The sequence below is a fragment of the Dermacentor albipictus genome, chromosome 1, assembly GCF_038994185.2.
Source record: "Dermacentor albipictus isolate Rhodes 1998 colony chromosome 1, USDA_Dalb.pri_finalv2, whole genome shotgun sequence".
Classification (NCBI taxonomy): domain Eukaryota; kingdom Metazoa; phylum Arthropoda; class Arachnida; order Ixodida; family Ixodidae; genus Dermacentor; species Dermacentor albipictus.
Window position 1 is genome coordinate 219,704,568 of NC_091821.1, and position 22,085 is coordinate 219,726,652.

General features: G+C 45.2%; 1 protein-coding gene across 2 annotated transcripts; it reads left to right on the plus strand.

The window, feature by feature from the left end:
* The first annotated feature begins 204 nt into the window (after window positions 1-204).
* On the plus strand, window positions 205-21,703 carry LOC135897423 (carboxypeptidase B-like). 2 transcript variants are annotated; one of them, XM_065426035.2, is made up of 12 exons: window positions 205-406; window positions 1,854-2,053; window positions 2,762-2,837; window positions 7,370-7,506; window positions 8,704-8,812; window positions 10,374-10,472; window positions 15,090-15,188; window positions 17,487-17,597; window positions 18,063-18,162; window positions 19,614-19,816; window positions 20,493-20,577; window positions 21,514-21,703. In XM_065426035.2, exons 2-12 carry the CDS (start codon window positions 1,941-1,943, stop codon window positions 21,678-21,680), a joined length of 1,299 nt encoding a protein of 432 aa, XP_065282107.1. In that variant the 5' UTR covers window positions 205-406; window positions 1,854-1,940; the 3' UTR covers window positions 21,681-21,703. The 2 variants fall into 2 exon arrangements, with proteins under 2 accessions (XP_065282107.1, XP_065282108.1); XM_065426036.2 differs by lacking the exons at window positions 10,374-10,472; window positions 15,090-15,188.
* Window positions 21,704-22,085: the final 382 nt, after the last annotated feature.

Genomic DNA, 22,085 nt, shown 5'->3' on the forward strand with positions numbered 1-22,085 from the left:
GTCTATCTTCTTAATCTCATCATTTCTTTATCTTCCTCTGCTTTGATATTCTTTTCATTTCTCTCTGTCTCTTCTTTTCGTACCAGTGTGATTATACTCTCAATTTTTTTTCTGTATTTCTTTAAAAATTTCAGATTTACTTTCCTCACACCGCTCAACTCTTGGTCAATACCCCACAGTGGGTACGCGCCACAGTTAATGAAATCATCATCATCAGTTGAAATGCTTCGAAGTCCCCTCGGGCGTTGCCGAGTGGTGCTGAGGCAAGCGGCGACCCAGAACGCGTGAGAGGATGGCCTGAAAATCTGGACCATCCACTTGCGTCCGTCGTCAATTTTGAGTAGCCAACCGAGCTACAAAAGGCGGGAAGGACACCAGTTCAGCCATGGAGCAAGCACAAGGCTTCGTAAGCACCTTAGTTTTGTCTGCTAACCCTTCTTTCTTCCGCTCATTCAGACAGTACGAAGCATTACGTGTGATGTAGATATACTCTGTCTCACCGGCACTATGCAGCGCATCGAAGGCTCCACGACATCCAATTAGAAACGCAGGCAGGCTGCACGCCTCAGTGAATTAAAGAGGGATCGCCTGTGACTCGCGGGAGTAATGGCGTTTGACGTAGGCATCCGGTTCACGTTCCTGATTGGTTGACGCCATACTGCGCGGAGTTGGTAACACGGAGCCAGGGCAAAGAATATGCCTGACTTTGTTTATTCACCTGCTCTAAGCAGTCAGCTGAGAGCCTGTGTAACTTGTTCCTTTTTCGCAGCTTACGATATAGTATTGCAGTGGAGATAACGGTGAGTAAAATGGAAGCGCCGTTCTTCTGTGCAGTAGTAACTGCGAGATTTGTGAGAATTGCCTTCACCGTAAAGTTTACTGTATTACTTCTGACATCGCAAATAATGTCAATATACATGGAACTGGTCGCATCGAGTAAACAGATGAGAGAGCAAAAGAAAGAACGAGAGAGGTAAAAAATACAATAATATAACTGCAAATTATTTAAACTTATCCTGCAGTTGTACGACCATGCTAATCATACGTGAGACAATGAAAATATCGCCAGACATGGGACGAATGACGCGAGGGAAACGACGCAACATTGTGTCGTTTCTTCTTTTCCCTCGAATGTGTCTACCAGTACAAGAGTCCTGTCAGATAGGAGGGATAGTAAGTCTATATAGGATGTCCCAGGTAACTTTAGCGAGAGTTTTAAAATATTCGAATCGACATCGACCATGTATCAATTCTCAACAGCTTGCACGCGTACCACGCCCAAGAAAAAAAATTGTCCGCGTATAGTAGACCGTGAACTTCCCGACAAATCCTACGATAAAGTTAGATTAACATAGAGCTTCGGAAGAAAGATGCTTGATGAAAGGGCCGCCACATTGTTCTATCTTATGGCCTTCAACAGTCTAGCATCTATATTGCAAGTCCCTTCACTCGGCGTACCACCGAGGCTGCCGTTCGTGCTGTTTCGGAGCCACAATACGAAGCAGGTTTCGACTCACTGCACATCATAATCGCAATTGCAAACTATGCGCGACGCTAACGGTTCTTTCTTCTTCTTCTTCTTCTTCTTTTTTTTGCGGTAGGCTGTAACAGTTTAGCAAGCTGCTAAACTGTGCTTTGTATGTCTTCACTGTGATAATATTTGCTGTAAATGTTGCTCCTCGGACCGTCATAGTCCAACTTCTTTTAATACATTCACGTACGAGATGAGGGGATGCCCAATCATTTCCCAGCGCATATTGGCCGTCCGCGGTAGAAGTTGAGCACTGAATGGACGTGCACAGAATCCTCGTGAGCGGATGCGTGTAGCTGCCCGTCTCGGTGTCCTGTTGCAGCGCAGTGGCGTCGCGGCTCTTCCGGAGTAGCGGTCTCTGGCGGGCGCCAGCAACAGTGCCGTCCAGGGACGGCCTGCGGCTTGTCTCATGGCCGCGGCCGTGTCCACGAGAGCCGCCCTGCTGCTGGCTTTCGTCTGCGCCCAGCTATGCAGGGGCGCCCAGGGCGCAGTCGACGCCGCCATCGACACCACCTTCTTCGGGTGAGCACTCGCCGCCTCGTCAAACATTGCCCGGCCGTCTTTAAATTGCAGTCCCGGAGTCAACCTTCCACGATGGGCGACAGAAACTTTTGGCAGGTGTTTTTATTAGGTAGCGGTGTAACTACCTTTATGTCATTTGCAATGAGGAAGAACAAAGCGCTCTTGACGACCACCCCGGTCACGATGTGTAACACAGCGGCGCGTCACGGAGAACGCGGGAGTGCAAGGTGGCACCCTGAGTGACGCAAGAACTATATAGTTGCACGTCTATATATATAGTTTGGCTAAGGGAGTATCATTATGCCGCGGAAGTACACTGGTAAGCGACCGGAATGCTGGTGGAAATGGACTACAACATCAAAATGCTCGTTTTCGTGCATTTTTGGATAATCATGTATAGTTCAAGCATGGAGTGAAATATGAGCCTTTCTCGAGGCGTGGCCATGTGTGTCGGGCGAAAAGCTCAAATGTTTATCTCGTCTACTCTAGTAGCCAGATAAGCTAGTAGGCTATTCCTATGGCAAAATATTAAAAGTCGCCAATGTTTCATTTTTCAAATGCAGCCAACATGTGCGAGGAACATCGACTATTTTTACAATTTATTCAATGCTACGTAATATATATTCGTTATTTCTTTTCGCTTTCTCTCTATGTGGCATATTTTCTTCCGCATTCACGTTCATGATGATTGCGTTATTTTGCATGCAGGCACCACCTCCTGTCAGTGAGAATTGACAGCCAGGCACATCTGAAGACGCTGCTGGATGTCAAAGATAATCTCGACGTAAGGACCGTATCATTGCTCAATATATTTCTACTTAAAGATGTGATGCTTTCGTTTCTTGTTGCCGAACTACGAAGACTCGATGACCACTGCATACGATGGAACAAAAAGGAACCGCAGCTGGGCCGGTATAATGTAAAGATTCTTTTCGCGACGATTGTGTTCCATCCTTATCAACCCACCGCTACAGACCGGCCGTTATTTACGAAAACGCATGCTGGGCAGCACTCGGGCCGGTGGATAGGAGGGAGAATAAATATAACTTCAATAGGACTGTTACACAATTCCCACCTTGCAGTGCGCAATTTTCACGAATTCTAACAAAACCAGAGCCTGCATCACTTGGAACATGAATGAGCGTTTGACGACCTATTAACCCTAAAAAAAAAATAAAAAAATTCAAACAGCGCATAAACGACGGGACCAGAATGAGGAGGAGACAAACACGGCGCTGTTTGAATTTTTATTGTTACCATGCAACACCAACTCGCCCAATCCGCTGCCCTTCTGCTATTAACCCTTTTCGCGGCGATCCCATGGGTGCAGCCATGTTTGATCACGTGGTGACGCGTCCATTGCTTGCCTCAATACATCCGTTGCCTCCACGCTTACAATGGGTGTGTACGACGCTGGTGCGGCTCAGCAAACCTCTGTTTCGGTATATATATGGTAGACGGTGACTGGGTGGACGACACGAATCTTTGGCCACAGCTTCATCGAACACCCAAAACCGATTTGGAAGCTGATTAAGCTATGTCTAAACGGCGCGAGCAGCGTATATGGTGCTTGTTTCAAGAGAGAGGCTAAATACGTATTCCAAGCTATCCAAACTTTCCGCTCATGAGTTGAATCAGGATTAGTGTGTTTTGCTCTTCCTTCTTTAGCAGCGGCTTGTCACATTACTGACTCGGTAAATTTACTGGGTGCGGTCACTATCTGATTATTTCTACCTAATAGCTCGCGGGAGTTCCGATAGATTTGTTCTTGCTGCGCGCAAGGCTTGAAACGTAGCCGATTTATACATTGTAATACCTTGTAGCAAATATGCATTATCGCTAGCAACTTGCTTACTCTTGTAGACTCACGAAACATTTAGCTTCGATCATTCGTGTGCTGTGTAGACCGTCATTTATTGTGCGTGTATGGTGCGCATATATTCAAGTGTGCGCCCATTCACTTATTGACACGTTGGCGATAGAGTGGGCGTAAGATTCCGTCCCAGTTAGGGTAGATGTGTGTAGATACTATGCGCGAAGCGTACTACGACAGGAAGCGGCGCTACTTCCTTTGTCAATGTTTAACGAGTGGTACTCACTTTGGCCGACGTTCCAGGGCTGAAGCACTTTCTTGGAAGGTTAGCGATACAACACTGGCGGATGAGCAAATTTCCGTATCCTCGAAGAAAGCCGTACATCTCTAAGTGCCGGTAACACATATACGGACAGTTGTAGCAACGGTCCGCGAATTTGGCTACACAGATTCATTCCATTCCTTAATATGCCAGTCGCTAGTTTTGCAGCCAACTACTGCACACGTGTTCCATCCACATGATTCAATCTGGCATGAATGAATCAAAGTGCGTTAGCGAAAACTCGGTTGCATTTCCCATTACGTTATGAAATCAAGAAAATACCATTCACGCGTACTAACTACGGACGTCAGGATATAAACTATCAAATACCTAGGCTACTAAACATTGTTGAACAAAAAATTGATTTCTGTGCGCCTAATTTTAAGCAAGGTATAAAAAACCTACTCATACACTATCAAATTAATTACACATAAATTGCTCTCGCACTGATTTTTTTTAATAATGCACTATATATGTATTCCTTCATCTGCGCGGTAATGTGATTGCACAAACAAAAACTGAAGCATAAACGTCTTTTACACATAGTCATTGTATAATGTACACATTATCTTGTTTATTTGTCTGTTGTATATCGTACTTGCTTGTTTTCCTGTTATATTTGCTTTTTTGTTTGTACAACGGTTCATCATGCAAGCCGAACGCACTTAGGAGCAAGAGCCCCTGTCAGGCCGAATGGCCTTTAGCTCTTGTTTCCTCTTTCTGTAATGAAGAAAGGAAATAAACTTCAAACTTCAAACTTCAAACAGCTGATCGCACAGAAGCAAGGTGGCAGCGGTAATGGTTTCGCATTCGTGCGCTATCGCTGAGGCGACGTGCGGCGCGCCGCTGAAAGCGCCATCTCGTTTCTCTAGAACAAACTGCTCCGCAAAAATGGTCAGTAACATCATCATGCCTGTAGAGGCACTGGAACTCACACAAAAATAAGTGTCACTTCGGAATGAAAGATGTCATCGTACCTGCCAACTCCCCCGAAGTTTTCGTAAAGTTTACAAATTTGGACTAGGTGTATCACTTTACGAATGTTGCATTAAGCTTCACGAAAAACAAATTCTGTTTGTGAAAGCGAAAGATGGGGTGGCGCAGGATTGATAATATGCACGAAAAAGACATTGTCATGGTACTTGTGCCGCGCCCTCTTATAAGGGTATACCAGCATGATGGTATACGAGTATACCAGAAGAGTGTAGCTATATATAAGAAGATGTACGAGTATACCAGAAGGGTACTACTTGCTTCCAAGAAGTTTGTTCACATCATTATTCGAATAATTCACGTGACTTATAATATGTACCCGATTTCGAGCAAATTTTAAACTCGGCGTCTTCATTTCTTTATCTCATGATACCGATAAAACATGCGTATAACGCGTGTAGAACGTCGTAATTAACCCACACGTATTAACGTTTCATGTGATAAAGTTTTATCAGTCATCATGTGCCCCTAATTTGTCCTAAATGTGAAGTTGGCGCTACTGTATAAGTCCTCCGAGCACAGTATAGACAAACAATATACGTGCTTCGTATAACGCCTGAAATATGGAAGATGAGTATTGAGTAATTATCCGATTCCATTACTTAACCCTGAAGCATTAAACTTCCGCCACACATTCCTTGTAACATGCTCGTCAGATCCAGCAAATGTGAACTCGGTGACATGCACACTTCTCCCAAGACGTGGGCATTTCGATAAGTAATTTCCTGCAAAGGGTATTATTCACCGACACACATTATACTTCGCATGCACTACATCAGCCACAATGTTTCCCCCATATGCACCGAATTTGAACTCGGTGCCAGTTATATTAGTTCTACCAAGACATGGGGCTAAATTCTACGCTATTCGTAGAACGCACTTGCAACGCCATGGAGCTCTTGCGTGAATAATTTACTGCAAAGGCCGTAAAAGACCGCGACAACTTAATCTTTGCCTACCCACATTGCCCATAACTTTCCCACTATTTCCACCGAATATAAGCAAGGTACATTGATCGGTTCATTGAGGACACCGCGGAAACTATACCACGTCCGTCGTATTACGCATGAAAATAGGGAGGAAACGAGAATTTAGTAATTAACGGCAAAGTTCGTAATTAATATAGAAGCATTAAAGTTTTGCGACACATCAACCCTAACAGGCTCCCCGTTTTCACCAAATGTGAACTCGAGCTCATCTAGAGCTTTCCCGAGACATTGGGAAACACTGCGGATAACTGTAGTATAACGCTTTCTAGCATTTGCCTGTGAAATTTTTCACTATGCCTGTAATTAACTGACGCTCTTGAAACTTTGCCCGCACATCACCCATATGAGATGCCTCCTATTTCATATAAGCGCGAAGCTCTGTGGCGCGTTCAGCTCTGTCAGGACATCGGGTAAACTTCGCACGCGGTTCGTAAAACACCATTATAAACCCTCCCCCCTCCCTCTGGCACTCTTGCATAATTAATCTTCTGCAAAGGCTGTAATTAACATATCCAGTTTAAACGTTTATCGTACATCACCTACAACATGCCTCCCATCTTCATTTATTGCATCCTGGTGTCTTGTTTTGTTCTCCCAGCACACCAGACAAATGAAGTAGACGTTTTTTTTTTAAATTAACGCCCCAATTAGGATCTAGTAATTGTTTCAAAGGCTCCTAAATAATTTGCATTCTTCAAATTTTCAGGGCGCACCACCCATAATACCGCCACCAATTTTCTAGGAATATAAGATTTCTGGCATTTCTTTGTCATTCGAGGATACCGAGAACACTTTGTAAGTGTTTCGCATAACGCCTTTAGGCAGGCAGAGAACATGTGCTTAGTAATTTTCATTTAGCCCCTAATTAACCCTCACATTTCAGCCTATGCCCGCAAATAACCCCTAACATGCCTCTCTTTCTCTCCAAATATATATTCGGTGCATGATATAGTCCGGGAATACACGCATATTACGTTTTCAGCGCTTCTGCAAACGCACTAACCGTTTCACTAAAAAATTCATAATCGTCATTGTATTCACGCTACGTGCACTTTTCTGGCTACTTGCGCATTAGCAGTCTCTGCTAGTGGAGTGAGTGTCGAAGGACAAAACAATGTTGCTTAAAGAACGTCGCCTACTGCGTTAATTTTGCTCATTAGTGCTTGTGTCAGTATAATATTCGTTTCCTTGGAAAACAGCTAGACTTTTGGAGTCACGCAATCAAAGAGGGTCACACTGGGCTGGTGAGAGTGCCCCCGGAGAGCTTCAACGAAATCGTGGATGTTATGGAGTCTGCGGGCATACAGTACTACGTCAACTCGGACAACTTGCAAAGGTTAGTGACGAGATTTTTTAACTTTCGTTTTTAGTTTTTCTTTTCTTCAGTATCCAGGACCTTAGAAGCTCGCAACTATTTAAAAGACTGCTCACCTTCATCAATTTTGTTGTATTGTGCAGCTTAAATTTGTGACATCGAAAGTTAACGATTGATAGAATCTTTTAGCCGCGGGTAAATATGGAGTTACTCTCAATAGAAGGCAACAAGTTGTTTGTTATGCCGCACAAGATTAAATTTACAAGCTCAGTACGGGGCAACTTAAATTACTGTCGGTAGTACTATAGCGAAATTTATGTGCACACTGTTGCGTCCAAGCTCCAACCAAGCTTGTGCCACCTTGCAGTGGGTGCATAACATAGCGACGGTACTTCCACGTTTCCGGCCTATGGGAGCTCGCGCTTGCAATCCTGTCCACAAGCAGCCGCTTCAGGCTTAACTATAGACGTGCGAGGTTAGCAGGCGCGTGTCCTTAAATGCCACCGCCTTCATTGCCTTTTTAGAAAAGCTGGCGTCGCCATTGATACACAAAGCAGCCTTGGTGACTTCTGTCACTTTAGGAGTTTAGGGTCAGTCTCAGGCCACGCAGAATCAGAATAACATCATATTAGAAAAACTGCTATCCAAGTGACTGTATACCAGAATGCTACGAAGGCACCCATATGTCCCCGAAATCGGAACGGAACAAGTCAAAAGCAGTCATTCGAAGAAGAAAAGCCTCATGCTCGATTACTGCAGACACAATCGTATGTGCTGCTGACACGTACCTCAATCGTTTAGAGACTCCCACCAACGTTGCAGGCACCTCGTCTCGATCAACGCTGTGACATGACTGTGCGCAAAACAGTAGGCCGGCGCCCCTAATGCCGGCATCTCTCGTCGTTTGCGCAGTATGGTCGGGGCGTGCTTAGGTTACAATGTAAAATCCTTGATTTGAAAGTGTGTGTCGGTTGTTTCTATCCCAGGCACACCTGCTGGGATATGTCATTTTGGTTACGTTGTGCATTGCCTCAGAGAACGGACGAACACGGTCCAGCGTAGTTCATAACGTCTGTTTGCAGTAACAGTTTGACAGCTTCTTTATTCGCCATCTTTCTAACGTCGTGGTTCACTGCGGCCAGTGATCAACTGTAGTGCCTAGGTGCTGTACACTCCTGCAGGCAGTCGCCTGAGCACATACCCGAATTTCCTTCGCAGTCTGGTGAACGAAGAGAAGCGCCTCATCGCCCCTGACGATGCGAGCGCTACCAGAGGGGAAACGGCTTCTGACCTTCTCGACTACGCGCGCTATTACAGCTACAAGTCTGTGAGTCGACTACGGCCACGTTGCTGTACAGTTTACGTGCAAGTGACGTGGTTTTCGTGGGAGGTACCGCCGCCATTTTATTTTTCCGAAGCAGAGTAAACAGACGCGGACAAAAAAAAAAGAAAGACACCACAAGCGCCATATTCGCGTCTTTTCGCGTTTCACATCAGTTCGCAATACATTGTAGGGGTTTCAAAACATGTGCCAAATAAGACCACGGTTTGATTATGAGACTCCAGTAATGCAGGACTCCAGATTAATTTTGACCTGGGGTTCTAGCACGCATCCGATGCACGATACACAAGCGTTTTTTGTAATCCGCCCCTATCGCAATGCGGCCGCCGCGGCCGGAATTGCGCCAGCGACCTCGTGCTCAGCAGCACAACGCCATAGCCACGAAGTTATAGAGCGGCGGGCCGTGCTACATTTAGAGACACGCTATAGACCAACGAGCTAAGCAGCTTGATATATATGCTGAGCAAAGCTACACGTCCCGCACGCATGCATGATGGGATTGTTTGGCCCCGTACAACAAAGCTTTTACTTTTGGTGTTTTACGGGCCAAAACCACGATTTGATTATGAGGCACGCTGTAGTGGGGAACTCCGGATTAATTTTGACCACACGAGAATATTTAACGTGCCCCGAATATAACAAAGCTATCTGTTTTATTTTAGATTGTGCGTACTCAGTACACGTATAATAATATATCTGGAAGAGTGAACAGCATAATGAATGGAAAAAAAAAACGAAAAGGGAATGAGCTTCTGGGTAGAGCGGACCATTCATTTTCTTCTTTTAATTTTCTTCTCATATGCAACTGCACATGAAAATTATAGCCCCATTATATAAAAATCCTGTTCACACTTGGGATTTCGGAGCAGCTGTGCCGTAAGCCGAAGTCCCTTTTTTTCGCATGGTGAACAGTCAGTCGCCCGTATGCAGCCTTGTACATGCAAGCGTTAACAGAAAGTAAGCGCAAGAAAAAGTTGTAAACGTTAAATCCCTCCCGTATAAAATACAATTTGTACGCGTTTTTGCCTCCGTAACTGGGTACCATAAGGCACCAATTTTTATATCGTATTGTTGTTTTTCTACGAAGAGTGCAATATTTCCGTTAGCACGCGCTGGAATTCGCTCTTATATGCGAGAAAACATTTCCTTCGCTCGGCTCTTCATCTGTTGTAAATCGCTAATGCGCGCGTCAGAGGACCAATGACATTGCAGTCTGTTTTACTCACTATTCAAGGTGATTGGATTCTTCGAATGGGAGTAAATAAATAAACAAGGGAAAATGCCACAACGAATTGTTCTCTCGCGGTAGTTGAACTGCCACCAGTGCTATGGCTTGTCAAAAATCTTGTGCCCCGCAGAGCGTGTCGGAATATAAGTACGTTTAAGTGACACGTGACCTACTATGTCGCTTTTTAAAACATGTATTCAACTATACTTTCACATCCTCCCATCTTACAAGGTCTGTTTCGAATGTTGCTTTGCCCTTTTATTTTTTTCGCCCATGACACCTTTTTTTTTTCTTGTTATACTTCGATGGTTTTGTCAGGTAACGAAGGCGTTGCTGGGATTTGCGAAAGTCCACAGCTTTCTTGAAACGCAAGTTATTGGGCAAACTCACGATGACAACGACATCATCGCTGTGAAGGTAGGCACCATCTCGGGTTTGTTGTCCCCGCTATACTGCAACGAAAAATTAGCGCAGGATCGTTGGTTATGCACACGTTGATATATGGCCAAAGCATAGGTATTACTTTATAAAAAAAGAGAGAGTGGCTGTTCATCGGTGATTTTAACGTGCTTCTAAGCGCCTTCCGTGACCGACATTTAAAACGCAATTATGTTGCCGATAAATGTGGCAGTGTTTGTAAGACTCTTGCAACTTGAACGTGTTAAGGAACAAACAGCTTCTATAAACACGGGGTACAGATACACGGATACAGGATGACTACCAGCTGAATTTTTTATTGCGTGGAAGGTGGCCTATATAAGATTTAGAAGGGGGAACGAAAAAAAGAAAAGCAGGCAGATGGTGTTAAATCGCTCAAATTTCGAAGCAGATGGACTGCATGCACTAATCGAAAAGGCAAGCGGCATCTTTTCCTCATTGAGCCCAACAGAGGGAATGCTTACACGACGGGCCGCTGCGATAGATATTCCGCGAAATTAACCGCTTAAGTTGCTCGCGATACATTCTTGATGCGCGCACTTTGAAGCTGATTTCTGTGAACTTCTTTGCGAAGCTTCTTTTGTGAATTTTGACGGTTAAACATTGCAGGAAATGAAGATTGACAGAGTCAGGAACACGCAACACCAATCACTGTTAAAAAAACATTTAAATTATGGGGTTTTGCGTGCCAAAACAACGATTTGATTATGAGGCATGCCGTAGTGGGGGAATAATTTGGACCACCTGGGGTTCTTTACGTGCATCTAAAGCTAAGTAAAAAGGTGTTTTCGCATTTTGCCCCCATCGAAATGCGGCCGCCGCGGCCAGGATTCGATCCCGCGAACCAAGCATTGTGTGTTGTTTCCTTTCAGTCTGCGCTTCCTGCGCTGTTTTGCCGTCAAAAGTCATATGCAACAAACTAGCCCAGCGTCGCATGCATTTTTTTTTGTGTGTGTGTGTGTGTGTGAAAATGGGAACTTCTTGTTTCTTAAAGAAGGGAATGCGCTAAAAAAGACACGGACGAGTAATGACATGGACGGGCGCAAACTCGCGACTGATTTTATTCAGAAGGAACACAAATATATATATACCTAGATTCTTATTGCCTAATCATTGCCTAAGCGCACATGCCAAGAACGTTTTTTCTTTCTTATACAAATTTATACTGGAATCGCTTACACAATCATCACCTGACTTATCAATGTAAAAAGCTTCTGCGAGTTCACGTGCTACCTGGTTACGACTGCGCCTTAAGATTTTGGTTCTAGCCAGCAAAGGCTGGCATGCTTTATCAGGCGTAGCCAAAGGGCATGCGCCGCAATGTAAGGGCAAATTTGACCCTTTTTCGTTAACCATAGAGAGCTTGTGTTCCCTTAGTCGTTCATTTATACAACGGCCCGTCTGGCCAATGTAAACTTTTCCACATGTCAGGGGAATTTCATACACAACCCCGACCGAACACCTGACAAATTGGGTGGCGTGACGTTTGGTGCAGTCTCGCACGCATTCCTCGCCGGAGACAATCCGGGGGCACAAAGAGGCCAACTTGCGCGGGGCAGAAAATACCACCGGCACACCGTAGCGATTGGCTACATTCTTCAGGTTGTGGGAGACCCTATGAATATAGGGGAGAACCGCCGGTCTGGTCTTCGGTTGACCGCCACCATCTTGAGGTGTTCTAGGTTTCAAGCTTTGCAGAAGCTTCTCTGCCACAGCAGCCACGACGGAAACGGGAAAACCAGCCTTCTGCAACCTGCCAATCTGATTGTTGAGGCTGTCATTTACCAGGTGAACACATGATTTCTGCAGGGCTTCCTTCAGACAGCGCATAACAATGGCGCGTTTTACCGTCTTAGAATGAGCGGACTCAAAAGGCAGCAGGTCTTTCCGGGCTCGTGGTGAGTACATCCAACACGTGTGATCTGGTGTTAAAGTGATGTTAATATCTAAAAACTGCAATCTTTAGTACCGATAGAATTCACAGCTCTTTTTGGCCACGTGTTACCGTCTGGTGGTCATTTAAAGCGCCTCTGCAAAATTTTGAGATCGGAGCTATGGCGCCAAATCAGACTTTTAAATCACTGGCTGCGAGTGCTCGCCTATAGCACAGACTCCGAGTGGATAGGTGAAGCCAGGTTACAGTCCTATCGGCGACAAACTTCCCAAGCGGTCGAATTTTGGTGGGGGTGCCTTTTGCTGCGGCTTCCAAAAGGCAGGCCTAGAGAAAAAAGTCTTGGTTGTGCGATTTCTCTGCTGACCGACACGGTACTGCCACCCAAGATAGCCGATGTGCTAAAGAAAGGCCCTAAGTTCAGCATGGAGCCTAATGTGCCAGCGCACGAGTTGCTGTCGTTGAATCGAAAAGTGGCGCGAAAAACTGGTGAAGAGGACCGTGAAAGGTGTCTTCTTGATGGGGTCGAGTGCCTGCTGCGAACGGCCACCAAGCCTCGAGTGTCTGCGTGCCTAAGACAGTCAACTGTGAAAAGGGACGCCGAAGAAGTCGTCTCTTTCTTCAAAGAACATCAGCTGATGCTTCTACAGGCGGACAAGGAGGGAGGATTTGCCGTGCTACCAAAGGGGATGTTTCATGACAAAGCCGTTGAGGCCGTCGGAAGGAACTTTGTCACCAAGAACCTGAAGACTTCCAAGGTAAAGGCTCAAGCCATAGAACTGTGCAAGGACTTGGCTTTAGATAGACTTGCAAGAGCTATTAACAACTGTAAGCGCAATAGCCTAGAACTGTTTTTTACCGTGAAGACGCACAAAGATGACAAGCCGTTCCGGTGTATTGTGAGTGAAAGGGATACGTGGCAACGAGAGATTAGCTCTTTTCTCCAAAAGTGTTTAAGGAATTTAGTTATACAAGACCCTTTTGTTGTGAAGAATTCAGGTGATGTGGTTTCTTTCCTACAGGGTTCCTCATCTTTAGGCTACGCTGTCTCTTTTGACATAGAAAACCTGTTCTTTTCTATACCGCATGATGACCTATTTTGTGCAGTTATAGGTCTTGCATCGACGAAAATGGTGTAGTAGATTTTCAGAATACTAGCGGCCTAACCGTGGACAATTTCATGAAGCTACTGGAATTTTATCTTGAGTCCACTTTTGTAACTTTTGACAACCATTTTCATGTTCAACGTCAGGGCATTTGCATCGGGTCTTGTGTGGCGCCCGTACTGGCTAACATTTTCCTGGCCAGCATTGATCGTGATCTGGTGTGTTATTTGGACGACAAGATGGTTCTTAAAGTTTTTAGATACGTGGACGATTATTTGGTGATGTTTAAGAAGCAACCCGGTTTGACACACACGGTTACCGTGCAAGAGACCTTATCTGTCTTTAAACGACACGGGAGGGGTCTAACCTTCACCCACGAATTACCCGAACAAGATAGATTGCAGTTTTTAGATATTAACATCACTTTAACACCAGATCACACGTGTTGGATGTACTCACCACGAGCCCGGAAAGACCTGTTGCCTTTTGAGTCCGCTCATTCTAAGACGGTAAAACGCGCCATTGTTATGCGCTGTCTGAAGGAAGCCCTGCAGAAATCATGTGTTCACCTGGTAAATGACAGCCTCAACAATCAGATTGGCAGGTTGCAGAAGGCTGGTTTTCCCGTTTCCGTCGTGGCTGCTGTGGCAGAGAAGCTTCTGCAAAGCTTGAAACCTAGAACACCTCAAGATGGTGGCGGTCAACCGAAGACCAGACCGGCGGTTCTCCCCTATATTCATAGGGTCTCCCACAACCTGAAGAATGTAGCCAATCGCTACGGTGTGCCGGTGGTATTTTCTGCCCCGCGCAAGTTGGCCTCTTTGTGCCCCCGGATTGTCTCCGGCGAGGAATGCGTGCGAGACTGCACCAAACGTCACGCCACCCAATTTGTCAGGTGTTCGGTCGGGGTTGTGTATGAAATTCCCCTGACATGTGGAAAAGTTTACATTGGCCAGACGGGCCGTTGTATAAATGAACGACTAAGGGAACACAAGCTCTCTATGGTTAACGAAAAAGGGTCAAATTTGCCCTTACATTGCGGCGCATGCCCTTTGGCTACGCCTGATAAAGCATGCCAGCCTTTGCTGGCTAGAACCAAAATCTTAAGGCGCAGTCGTAACCAGGTAGCACGTGAACTCGCAGAAGCTTTTTACATTGATAAGTCAGGTGATGATTGTGTAAGCGATTCCAGTATAAATTTGTATAAGAAAGAAAAAACGTTCTTGGCATGTGCGCTTAGGCAATGATTAGGCAATAAGAATCTAGGTATATATATATTTGTGTTCCTTCTGAATAAAATCAGTCGCGAGTTTGCGCCCGTCCATGTCATTACTCGTCCGTGTCTTTTTTAGCGCATTCCCTTCTTTAAGTATGTACGACCGACTCGCCCAACAACGTGCTCTCCTTCTTGTTTCTTGTATCTTTAATGAAATTCCTGGGGCCACGTTTCCTTCTTTCTTTTTCTCGAATATCCTGCAAAGAACATGTGCAACAGTTTATATCAGGCGTTGTACGCCTATTGAAGTGTATCATGTTGTCTTGCCACTTCCTATATTTGGTAACCAACTGCTTCTTGTGTTTTCTTTCATTCCTCTAAAGGTAGCCAGCGAAAGCGACCTTCCTGTTATTCTGATCGACTGCGGTGTTCATGCCAGAGAGTGGATCACTATCTCCGCTTGCATGTACATCGTCAACGAGGCGAGTAGGCTGCCCTATGGCAGTCGGGCCTGTATGCTTTCTGTGCGAACCGGTGCAACACCTCCTTCACAACCCAGGTCATGCGCGCACTTTGAGCAGTAACGTGACGCAGAAGGTCGACAGTTCATGCATTTCAATGGGGCACGTCGGCGACGCTTTCTAAAGCGCGGTTTTCAGTCGTAGCATCGGCCTTGGCTTACTAGGTGACATAACAATCAGGGCGCGCATACCTTTTGCTGCATGGGGGGTGTGGGCCAGTGTTGCGGAATGGGCGCCCCCATTCCATTCCAATTCTATTCCGGGAAATTTAGTACCTTGCCTCGATTCCATTCCTTTCAATTCCTCGGAAGGAAAAAAAACTTAGTCCATTCCCACTCCGGGAATGGCCAGGCAGTTCAATTCCATTCCTGTAATTCCTCAACGTAGGAAATGCATCTTGGTAGTTTTATCGAGTTACCAATGAACGCACCATCAAGCTGATGTCGTCAGACGGGTTAAGAACTGCAAAAATACGCGAAAAACGTTACCAAGGTCGAGGGATAGTAGCTTGGGGACATATCTCGTGCAGTACAACCACCCTACTAATTCCCATAGGGGCAGTTCGCCCGCTACCTTAGTACTTGCATGGTTAGCATGTTCTTACGGCTTGTGATGTTTTAATATTGTTTAAGCTTAAATGTGTTAATGCTAAAATAATGACGTAGCGTATTTTTGCTTAGGTGTCCTCGGGATATTTAGATGCTGCAATAAAGGTCGCAGGCAGTTCAAGGTGCAAAAAGAAGCTTTATTTTGGTTTTATTCATCAAAATTTTGCAACAAAATGTTATAAACTGAATGGGCGCTTCGCCGTTGAGTTTTGAAAAGGCGAAGTGTTAATGACGGCTGCTTCAACAACAACAACAACAAAATTTTTTGTTCAACTGCGAGGCTTTTCTTTCGAGGAACCCGTATGGGTTTCCTTTGTAGCAATTGCTACGATTGGGCGGATGTGTCATTAGCTACTTACTTCTCTCCTCCTTGCGGGTTTCCGCAGAACTATTACGTTATACTACTGTATTGTTAGATTCGAGGCTCTGGCTTACTAATGTTTGAACGTGGGCTGGGTGGTTCTTCGGCATATTTTGCCAAATATAGCGCGTAAACGAGAAAGAGCTCTATTTTCGGAAAAGAACGTAACTCCATTCCCATTACATTCCTCCAAACGTTGTCGCCATTGCATTCCATTGCGGGGTCACATTCATTCCAATTCCGGAGTAGTAACTCCGCAATACTGTAGGCTAGCAACGGTCGCGGCAAACAGGCACGTGACTTTTGGGTGCTTCGAAGAGCGACATGTCCAAGCATGACTCTAGTGCTCTTGTTTCCCTTCGTTTCCATATCAATCAATCTGAAGAATACAAAAACAGTGTTACCATGGTTCAGATTTTTCCCCTTTTTGTCTCTAATGCCGTTCTCGATCCTAGCGACGAATCCGCAGTCGATAGGCTCCGCCAAACGCATTGGACTCTTCTTCAAAGCCCCCGCCGTGGTTGCTCAGTGGCTATGGTGTTGGGCTGCTGAGCACGAGGTCGCGGGATCGAATCCCGGCCACGGCGGCCGCATTTCGATGGGGGCGAAATGCGAAAACACCCGTGTGCTTAGATTTAGGTGCACGTTAAAGAACCCCAGGTGGTCAAAATTTCCGGAGTCCTCCACTACGGCGTGCCTCATAATCAGAAAGTGGTTTTGGCACGTAAAACCCCAAATATTATTATTATTAATCTTCTTCAAAGCAATGTAAAATCCTTAATACTGCAAGAATTTTTTTTTCAAACACAAACCATGCAACCAATAAGTAACTGTAAACTAATGCGCTAGGCAGGCGATGCCGCTCATGATCCGCCGAGACCACGTACCACCGTGGCCGAGACTGCCGCGTGACGCCTGCACAAATCTGCCACAGTGGGAAAGATTAGATCAGTCGCTATTTGCAGAATAATCCCGTTGTATAGATAGACAAGATCATTAGTCGATCCATAGTGAATGAAAGTGCATTTCAAAAGAGTTCACTCAGGATGGCATTTCGAAGCATCAGGGTAATTCAGCTAATTGAACAGGCACCTCTCACGCACACTCTTTCATGTGCGCGATTCGTTGGTTTTCTATCAAAAGTCTCTGAGCCATGGAAAACTCGCAGCTTTTCAAACCAAGGAATAGAAGGAGAAGCTTGTTCTCACTGTTTACACAACGAACCGTTTGGAAGTAAAAGAGGCCTCGAAGGTTATCATCAGAAAAAAAAAAACTTTTTTCTTGTTGCAGCTTGTCAGCCGCCATCAGGAGCGCACCTCAGAAGTCTCCGAAATATTCAACTACGAGTGGCGAGTGATCCCCTGCCTCAATCCTGACGGATACGAGTTCTCTAGGAGATCGGTGTGTAAACTTTGCCGATCGTGAACATGCCGTAAAGTTTCCTTTCACGAATTCTAGTGCGATAATTTCGTATACTATGCTTATCGCTTTTCCTATCGCTAGTGGGCCTTAGTCTTAGTCCTTGACATTTCTTAGTTCTTAGTCCTTGACATTTTATTTCTTCAGTTCCCTTACCAAGTCTTGTCATCCAAATACCATTGCAGATATATTTGCATATGTTCTACTGAACTTTGTTTGCACGTGTATACGTTCCAACAGGATCATCCGCGAGGGTGCATTAGTACTGCTTCCAGCGACTAGTCTGCTTGCTAGTAGTTATAGCTTCTACGGTGGAAGAAAATTTTGTCAGATAATGCTGAGCTTCGGATCGCAGCTTTGAAGCTTGTGATGTATATTATAGCTATGAAACGTGACCATTGTATTGCATAGGAAAATAAACGAAGTACTTTTTCTTCTGCCATGCAGAACAGGATGTGGAGGAAGAATCGATCAGTTCAGTACTCGTCCAATGGCACAAAGTGTTACGGTACCGACCTCAACCGTAATTTCGACGTGTCGTTCTGCAGTAAGTTTTCGAAACATTTTTTTGAAACACACACGCAAAAAAGTGTTGTTATGCTTTGTTTGTGTGGGATTCTACAAGTAAAAAAAATAACCTCTGTACTCAGAGCGCGTCAAGCAGTAATTTGTAACCAATTCTTGTTATTTAATTAGGCTCTAATTCCCTTGCTTGTTTCTCAGTGTAGTGGAAGCGACGCATCAGTGATATACCACTGAGTGAATTATACATGCAGATATATAGGAGTGAGTAGTACTGCATCAGCCAGTGATATACCGGTGAAGTGCACACAAGTGAGAAAGTAGACCGCTGATTACATTAAAGTCAGCTAAAATTGTCGCTAGTAATAAGCAACAAAAGATGCCACCTTGTAATGGAACGAGAGTGTTTTCAGGTGTTAATGCGTGCACGCTTTTCTCCGTACGTAAACTTTTTTTTGTGTGTGTGTGTGGGGGGGGGGGGGATATAAGATACCGTGAGTTAATTTCATTCTGCGGTTTTCTGGGCTATATTTAGTAACTTCTGCTATAGGAATTTGCATTTATTTTAAAAAAAGACAGGGCGCAGCGCTGACTGCACCAACTACATACAGACTATATACAGGGTGTCCCAGCGAACTTTAGCCAGAGTTTAAAACTATGCGAATGCCACGTAGCTGGACAGAACCAAGGTAATGTTGTTTGCCGTCGCTTGGAGATACTCATTTTTTTTTCATTCCGCCTAATTAGACGATCAGTCTTGCTTAATTATTCAACTTCCTAAATATTATAATTACATGAAAAGTCTGAATGAGAATATATATATATATATATATATATATATATATATAGCAAGAAAAATTTGCAACAGAACAGGAAACAAAACTAAGACCACCGGTCAGCGCATATATTTACTGTTAATCTTCTGAGATGCACTCCGTAACGCCAAGCGTATCATATATCCTACGCTGACTCTGACTCTGACACCTCAAAATGCCGATTTATGCGCGGAAAGCTTAACGCAAAGCGCTTAGTGGCGATTTTGAAAGGCTGGAGGTTAGTGCTCCCCCCCCCCCCCTTCCCCATCTGTGGAGTTCAACAAATGAAGAATTAAATTAGTAATTGCTATATTGATAAAGTTATAACTGAAATAGCATTCCTTTGTGTTCTATTCGTGCAAAAATTGCTGCACGGCCAGAAATAGCGGCGAACAAGTTGTTCCAATTTTGCTTGATATGGAATTGTGTTTGAGCGTTACAGGGTTACATGCTCTTTGCGAGAAGGGCGATTGACTGGCGCTCTTACGCACGACTGACCCCTTCTTTCTATCCTCGACTGCTATGTGGCACTCGTCTTTGGAGAGACGCCCAAAACTCTCCCGACTGCCGATGTCCAGACGCCGGGCGCACACACAGCGCGCTCGCGCGGCTTTCGCGTCGCTGCAGTGTGAACGCGTACACCCGCGGCGCGTATGTGCAGGCACGCCCGACGAGGCGGATCCCTGCAAGGAGACCTTCTGTGGCAAGGCGCCCTTCTCGGAGCCGGAGTCGCACGCCTTCCGGGAATACGTGACTGAATTCCGCAATAGGATAGCCTTCTACTTCAGCTTCCACGCTTTTGGAGACCTCTGGCTTATCCCGTACAGCTTCCGCTCCGAGAGGCCGCCGGACTACGACGAACTGGTACGCGCTGGCCGCCACCTGTCCTTGCCGGTGTGGCCTCAGCGCCGCCCCGCGTGCGCGGCAAGAGTGCGTGCCCGGCTGGCTCTCTTTGCTTTGATTTCGAAGCGACGGGAGCGCACTGTCGGTAATCGCTTGTGTACATAGACAGACGGACGGACGCTGTTCCGTACCGCGACGGTTCATGACTCGCCCCAGTTACTTTTCTTTTTTTGCTGTTCTCGTTATTGGGTCGTTAATTTGGATGGGTGGATGGATGGATGGATGGATGGATGGATGGATGGATGGATGCTCGAAAACTGACGGAGATTCACAGGAACCAACAAATTGGAATACGCGGGTCGACTTCTGGTGCTTATGCTCTGCATGACATATTTTTCTCATGTTTCTTGTCCTGCCTCTTGATTCCGACTTGTTATGAAAGTATCCCGCGAATCAGATTAAAAAGCGCGATCAGAAATGTCAACGTTGCAAATCTGTTGCTGATGAGTTTATTTAGTTTATTTATAATTTATTAGTTTGTTGCTGATGAGTCTTGAATATGAACTGTGTTGAATCTCGGGATTGTTGGCGTAGTCTTCAGGCAACCTTCTTGCGCGTGCACGCATGTTTTGGTGAAAGCCTGCAACACTCCTCACAACGGCCCTCTTCAGCCCTCTTGTTCCGCATGTCCTTTCAGATGGCGAGGGCAAATCGAGCAGTCGCGGCGATACAGGAGGTTAGCGGCACCCTCTACAAAGCTGGATCCATATCTTCCTTACTTTGTGAGTATACAGTCAAAGGTCGCGGATGCCTGACCTAGCACATCGTGACGCATTTTCGTCGCAAATACAGCTTCATAACAGCAAACAATAAAGATAAAAATATGTTGGTCTCGATTTAAACATGGTTGCGACCGCCGCACCCGAGTATAGTATACGTGCATGAATCTTAGTTATATAGTATAGAGTTTTTTTTTTAGCTGCACCAAATTTTTAAAGATTGCCTGTGGCAGATAGCGAAATTCTGACTTGATCTAAATTACGCAATGAGGCGGCCATTACTTCTACGAAAAATCAAAATGCTTAACTGAGTAATTAACATAATTACGCGAATGAACTTTTTTAAGTAACTACATTATGGCACATGTATTATAATCTACGAATTGATGTTCATCCACAATTTTATGTACTTAAAGCTAAGTCGAATGCCACGCAAGCTTGTTTGTTTATAAAACTTACAGTAATTAAAATACGCAGGTATCGTCCTTGTTCGCGCCAAAGTGTCTGTTTATCATCGTTATCTCGAGAACATGAGAGAACTCAACATGCGGTTGTGTACGCTTTTCAAACCATTCACATAACTTCAAGGAGTTCATATTATGCTTACCTGATTCGGCGTGGCAGTTAACGGATGACTGGAATATATTCAGCTCATGTGGAAATTAAACTACCTTCCTCACACTTGCACGAAATGTAATGTGTTTTTACCTTTTAAAGACACGTCTGATGCCAGTATACTTCTTTCTTCTTCATTCCTTCATATGTTTCACTTTCCTAATTGTGCAAGAGCCCGTTCACTTGTATACCCTGGTTTCCTTGAAGGGCCCTCGGTAGCTTTCCTCAAATCTTAAGGCGGTTGCTTGAGGCAACGTCTATACCTTCGCTGCAGGGGTCACGGAAAGTTTATTAACAAAAGTTTTTTTTTTTTAATGAACGCAGATATCGCTCCCGGCACTGCAATCGACTGGATGTATGTCAAGAAGGGTGTCCGAATGAGCTTCACCATTGAAATTTCTTCAGAGAAGAACGGATTTTTTCTAAACCAAAGCAACGTCATCGACGTCCCGAAGCAAGCATGGGTTGGCGTGGTAGCCGCCATTCAATAACATTAAATCAAATTGCAAGTCAATTTTGTGCCTGCGAAAAGCGCTGACATCGTCACGTTCGACTTCGTCAACGTCGCACGTGGTCGATGGGACATGCGTATCGCGCAAATCGACCCCGCTGATGACCCCTGGAAATACAAAGCATTACTGTTGATGAAGAAGTAAAATAACGAACAGCTTAAACGCAAAGGTTCTTGCGGAGATTTTCGCGTTACCGCGTGCCCCCTATTCACGACATGGCCAACCGTCGCAACTCACATGTGAAGCCGACTGCACGACGTTGAGGTTAATCTCGCCGTTTTAGAGCGCAGTTCGTTAAAACTGAGACATTCAGCGCCTGAAGCGGCGCGGGACCCAGTTCGGCGGCGGCGAGATCCGCTGGAATAGCCCTGCGCCCGTTCCTGC

Coding starts and splice junctions, on each gene's coding strand:
- LOC135897423 (XM_065426035.2), top strand. CDS start 1,941: ATGGCCGCGGCCGTGTCCACGAGAGCCGCCCTGCTGCTGGCTTTCGTC. Junction 7,507..8,703: donor AACTCGGACAACTTGCAAAG/GTTAGTGACGAG, acceptor TTTCCTTCGCAG/TCTGGTGAACGAAGAGAAGC. Junction 15,189..17,486: donor GCATGTACATCGTCAACGAG/GCGAGTAGGCTG, acceptor TTCTTGTTGCAG/CTTGTCAGCCGCCATCAGGA.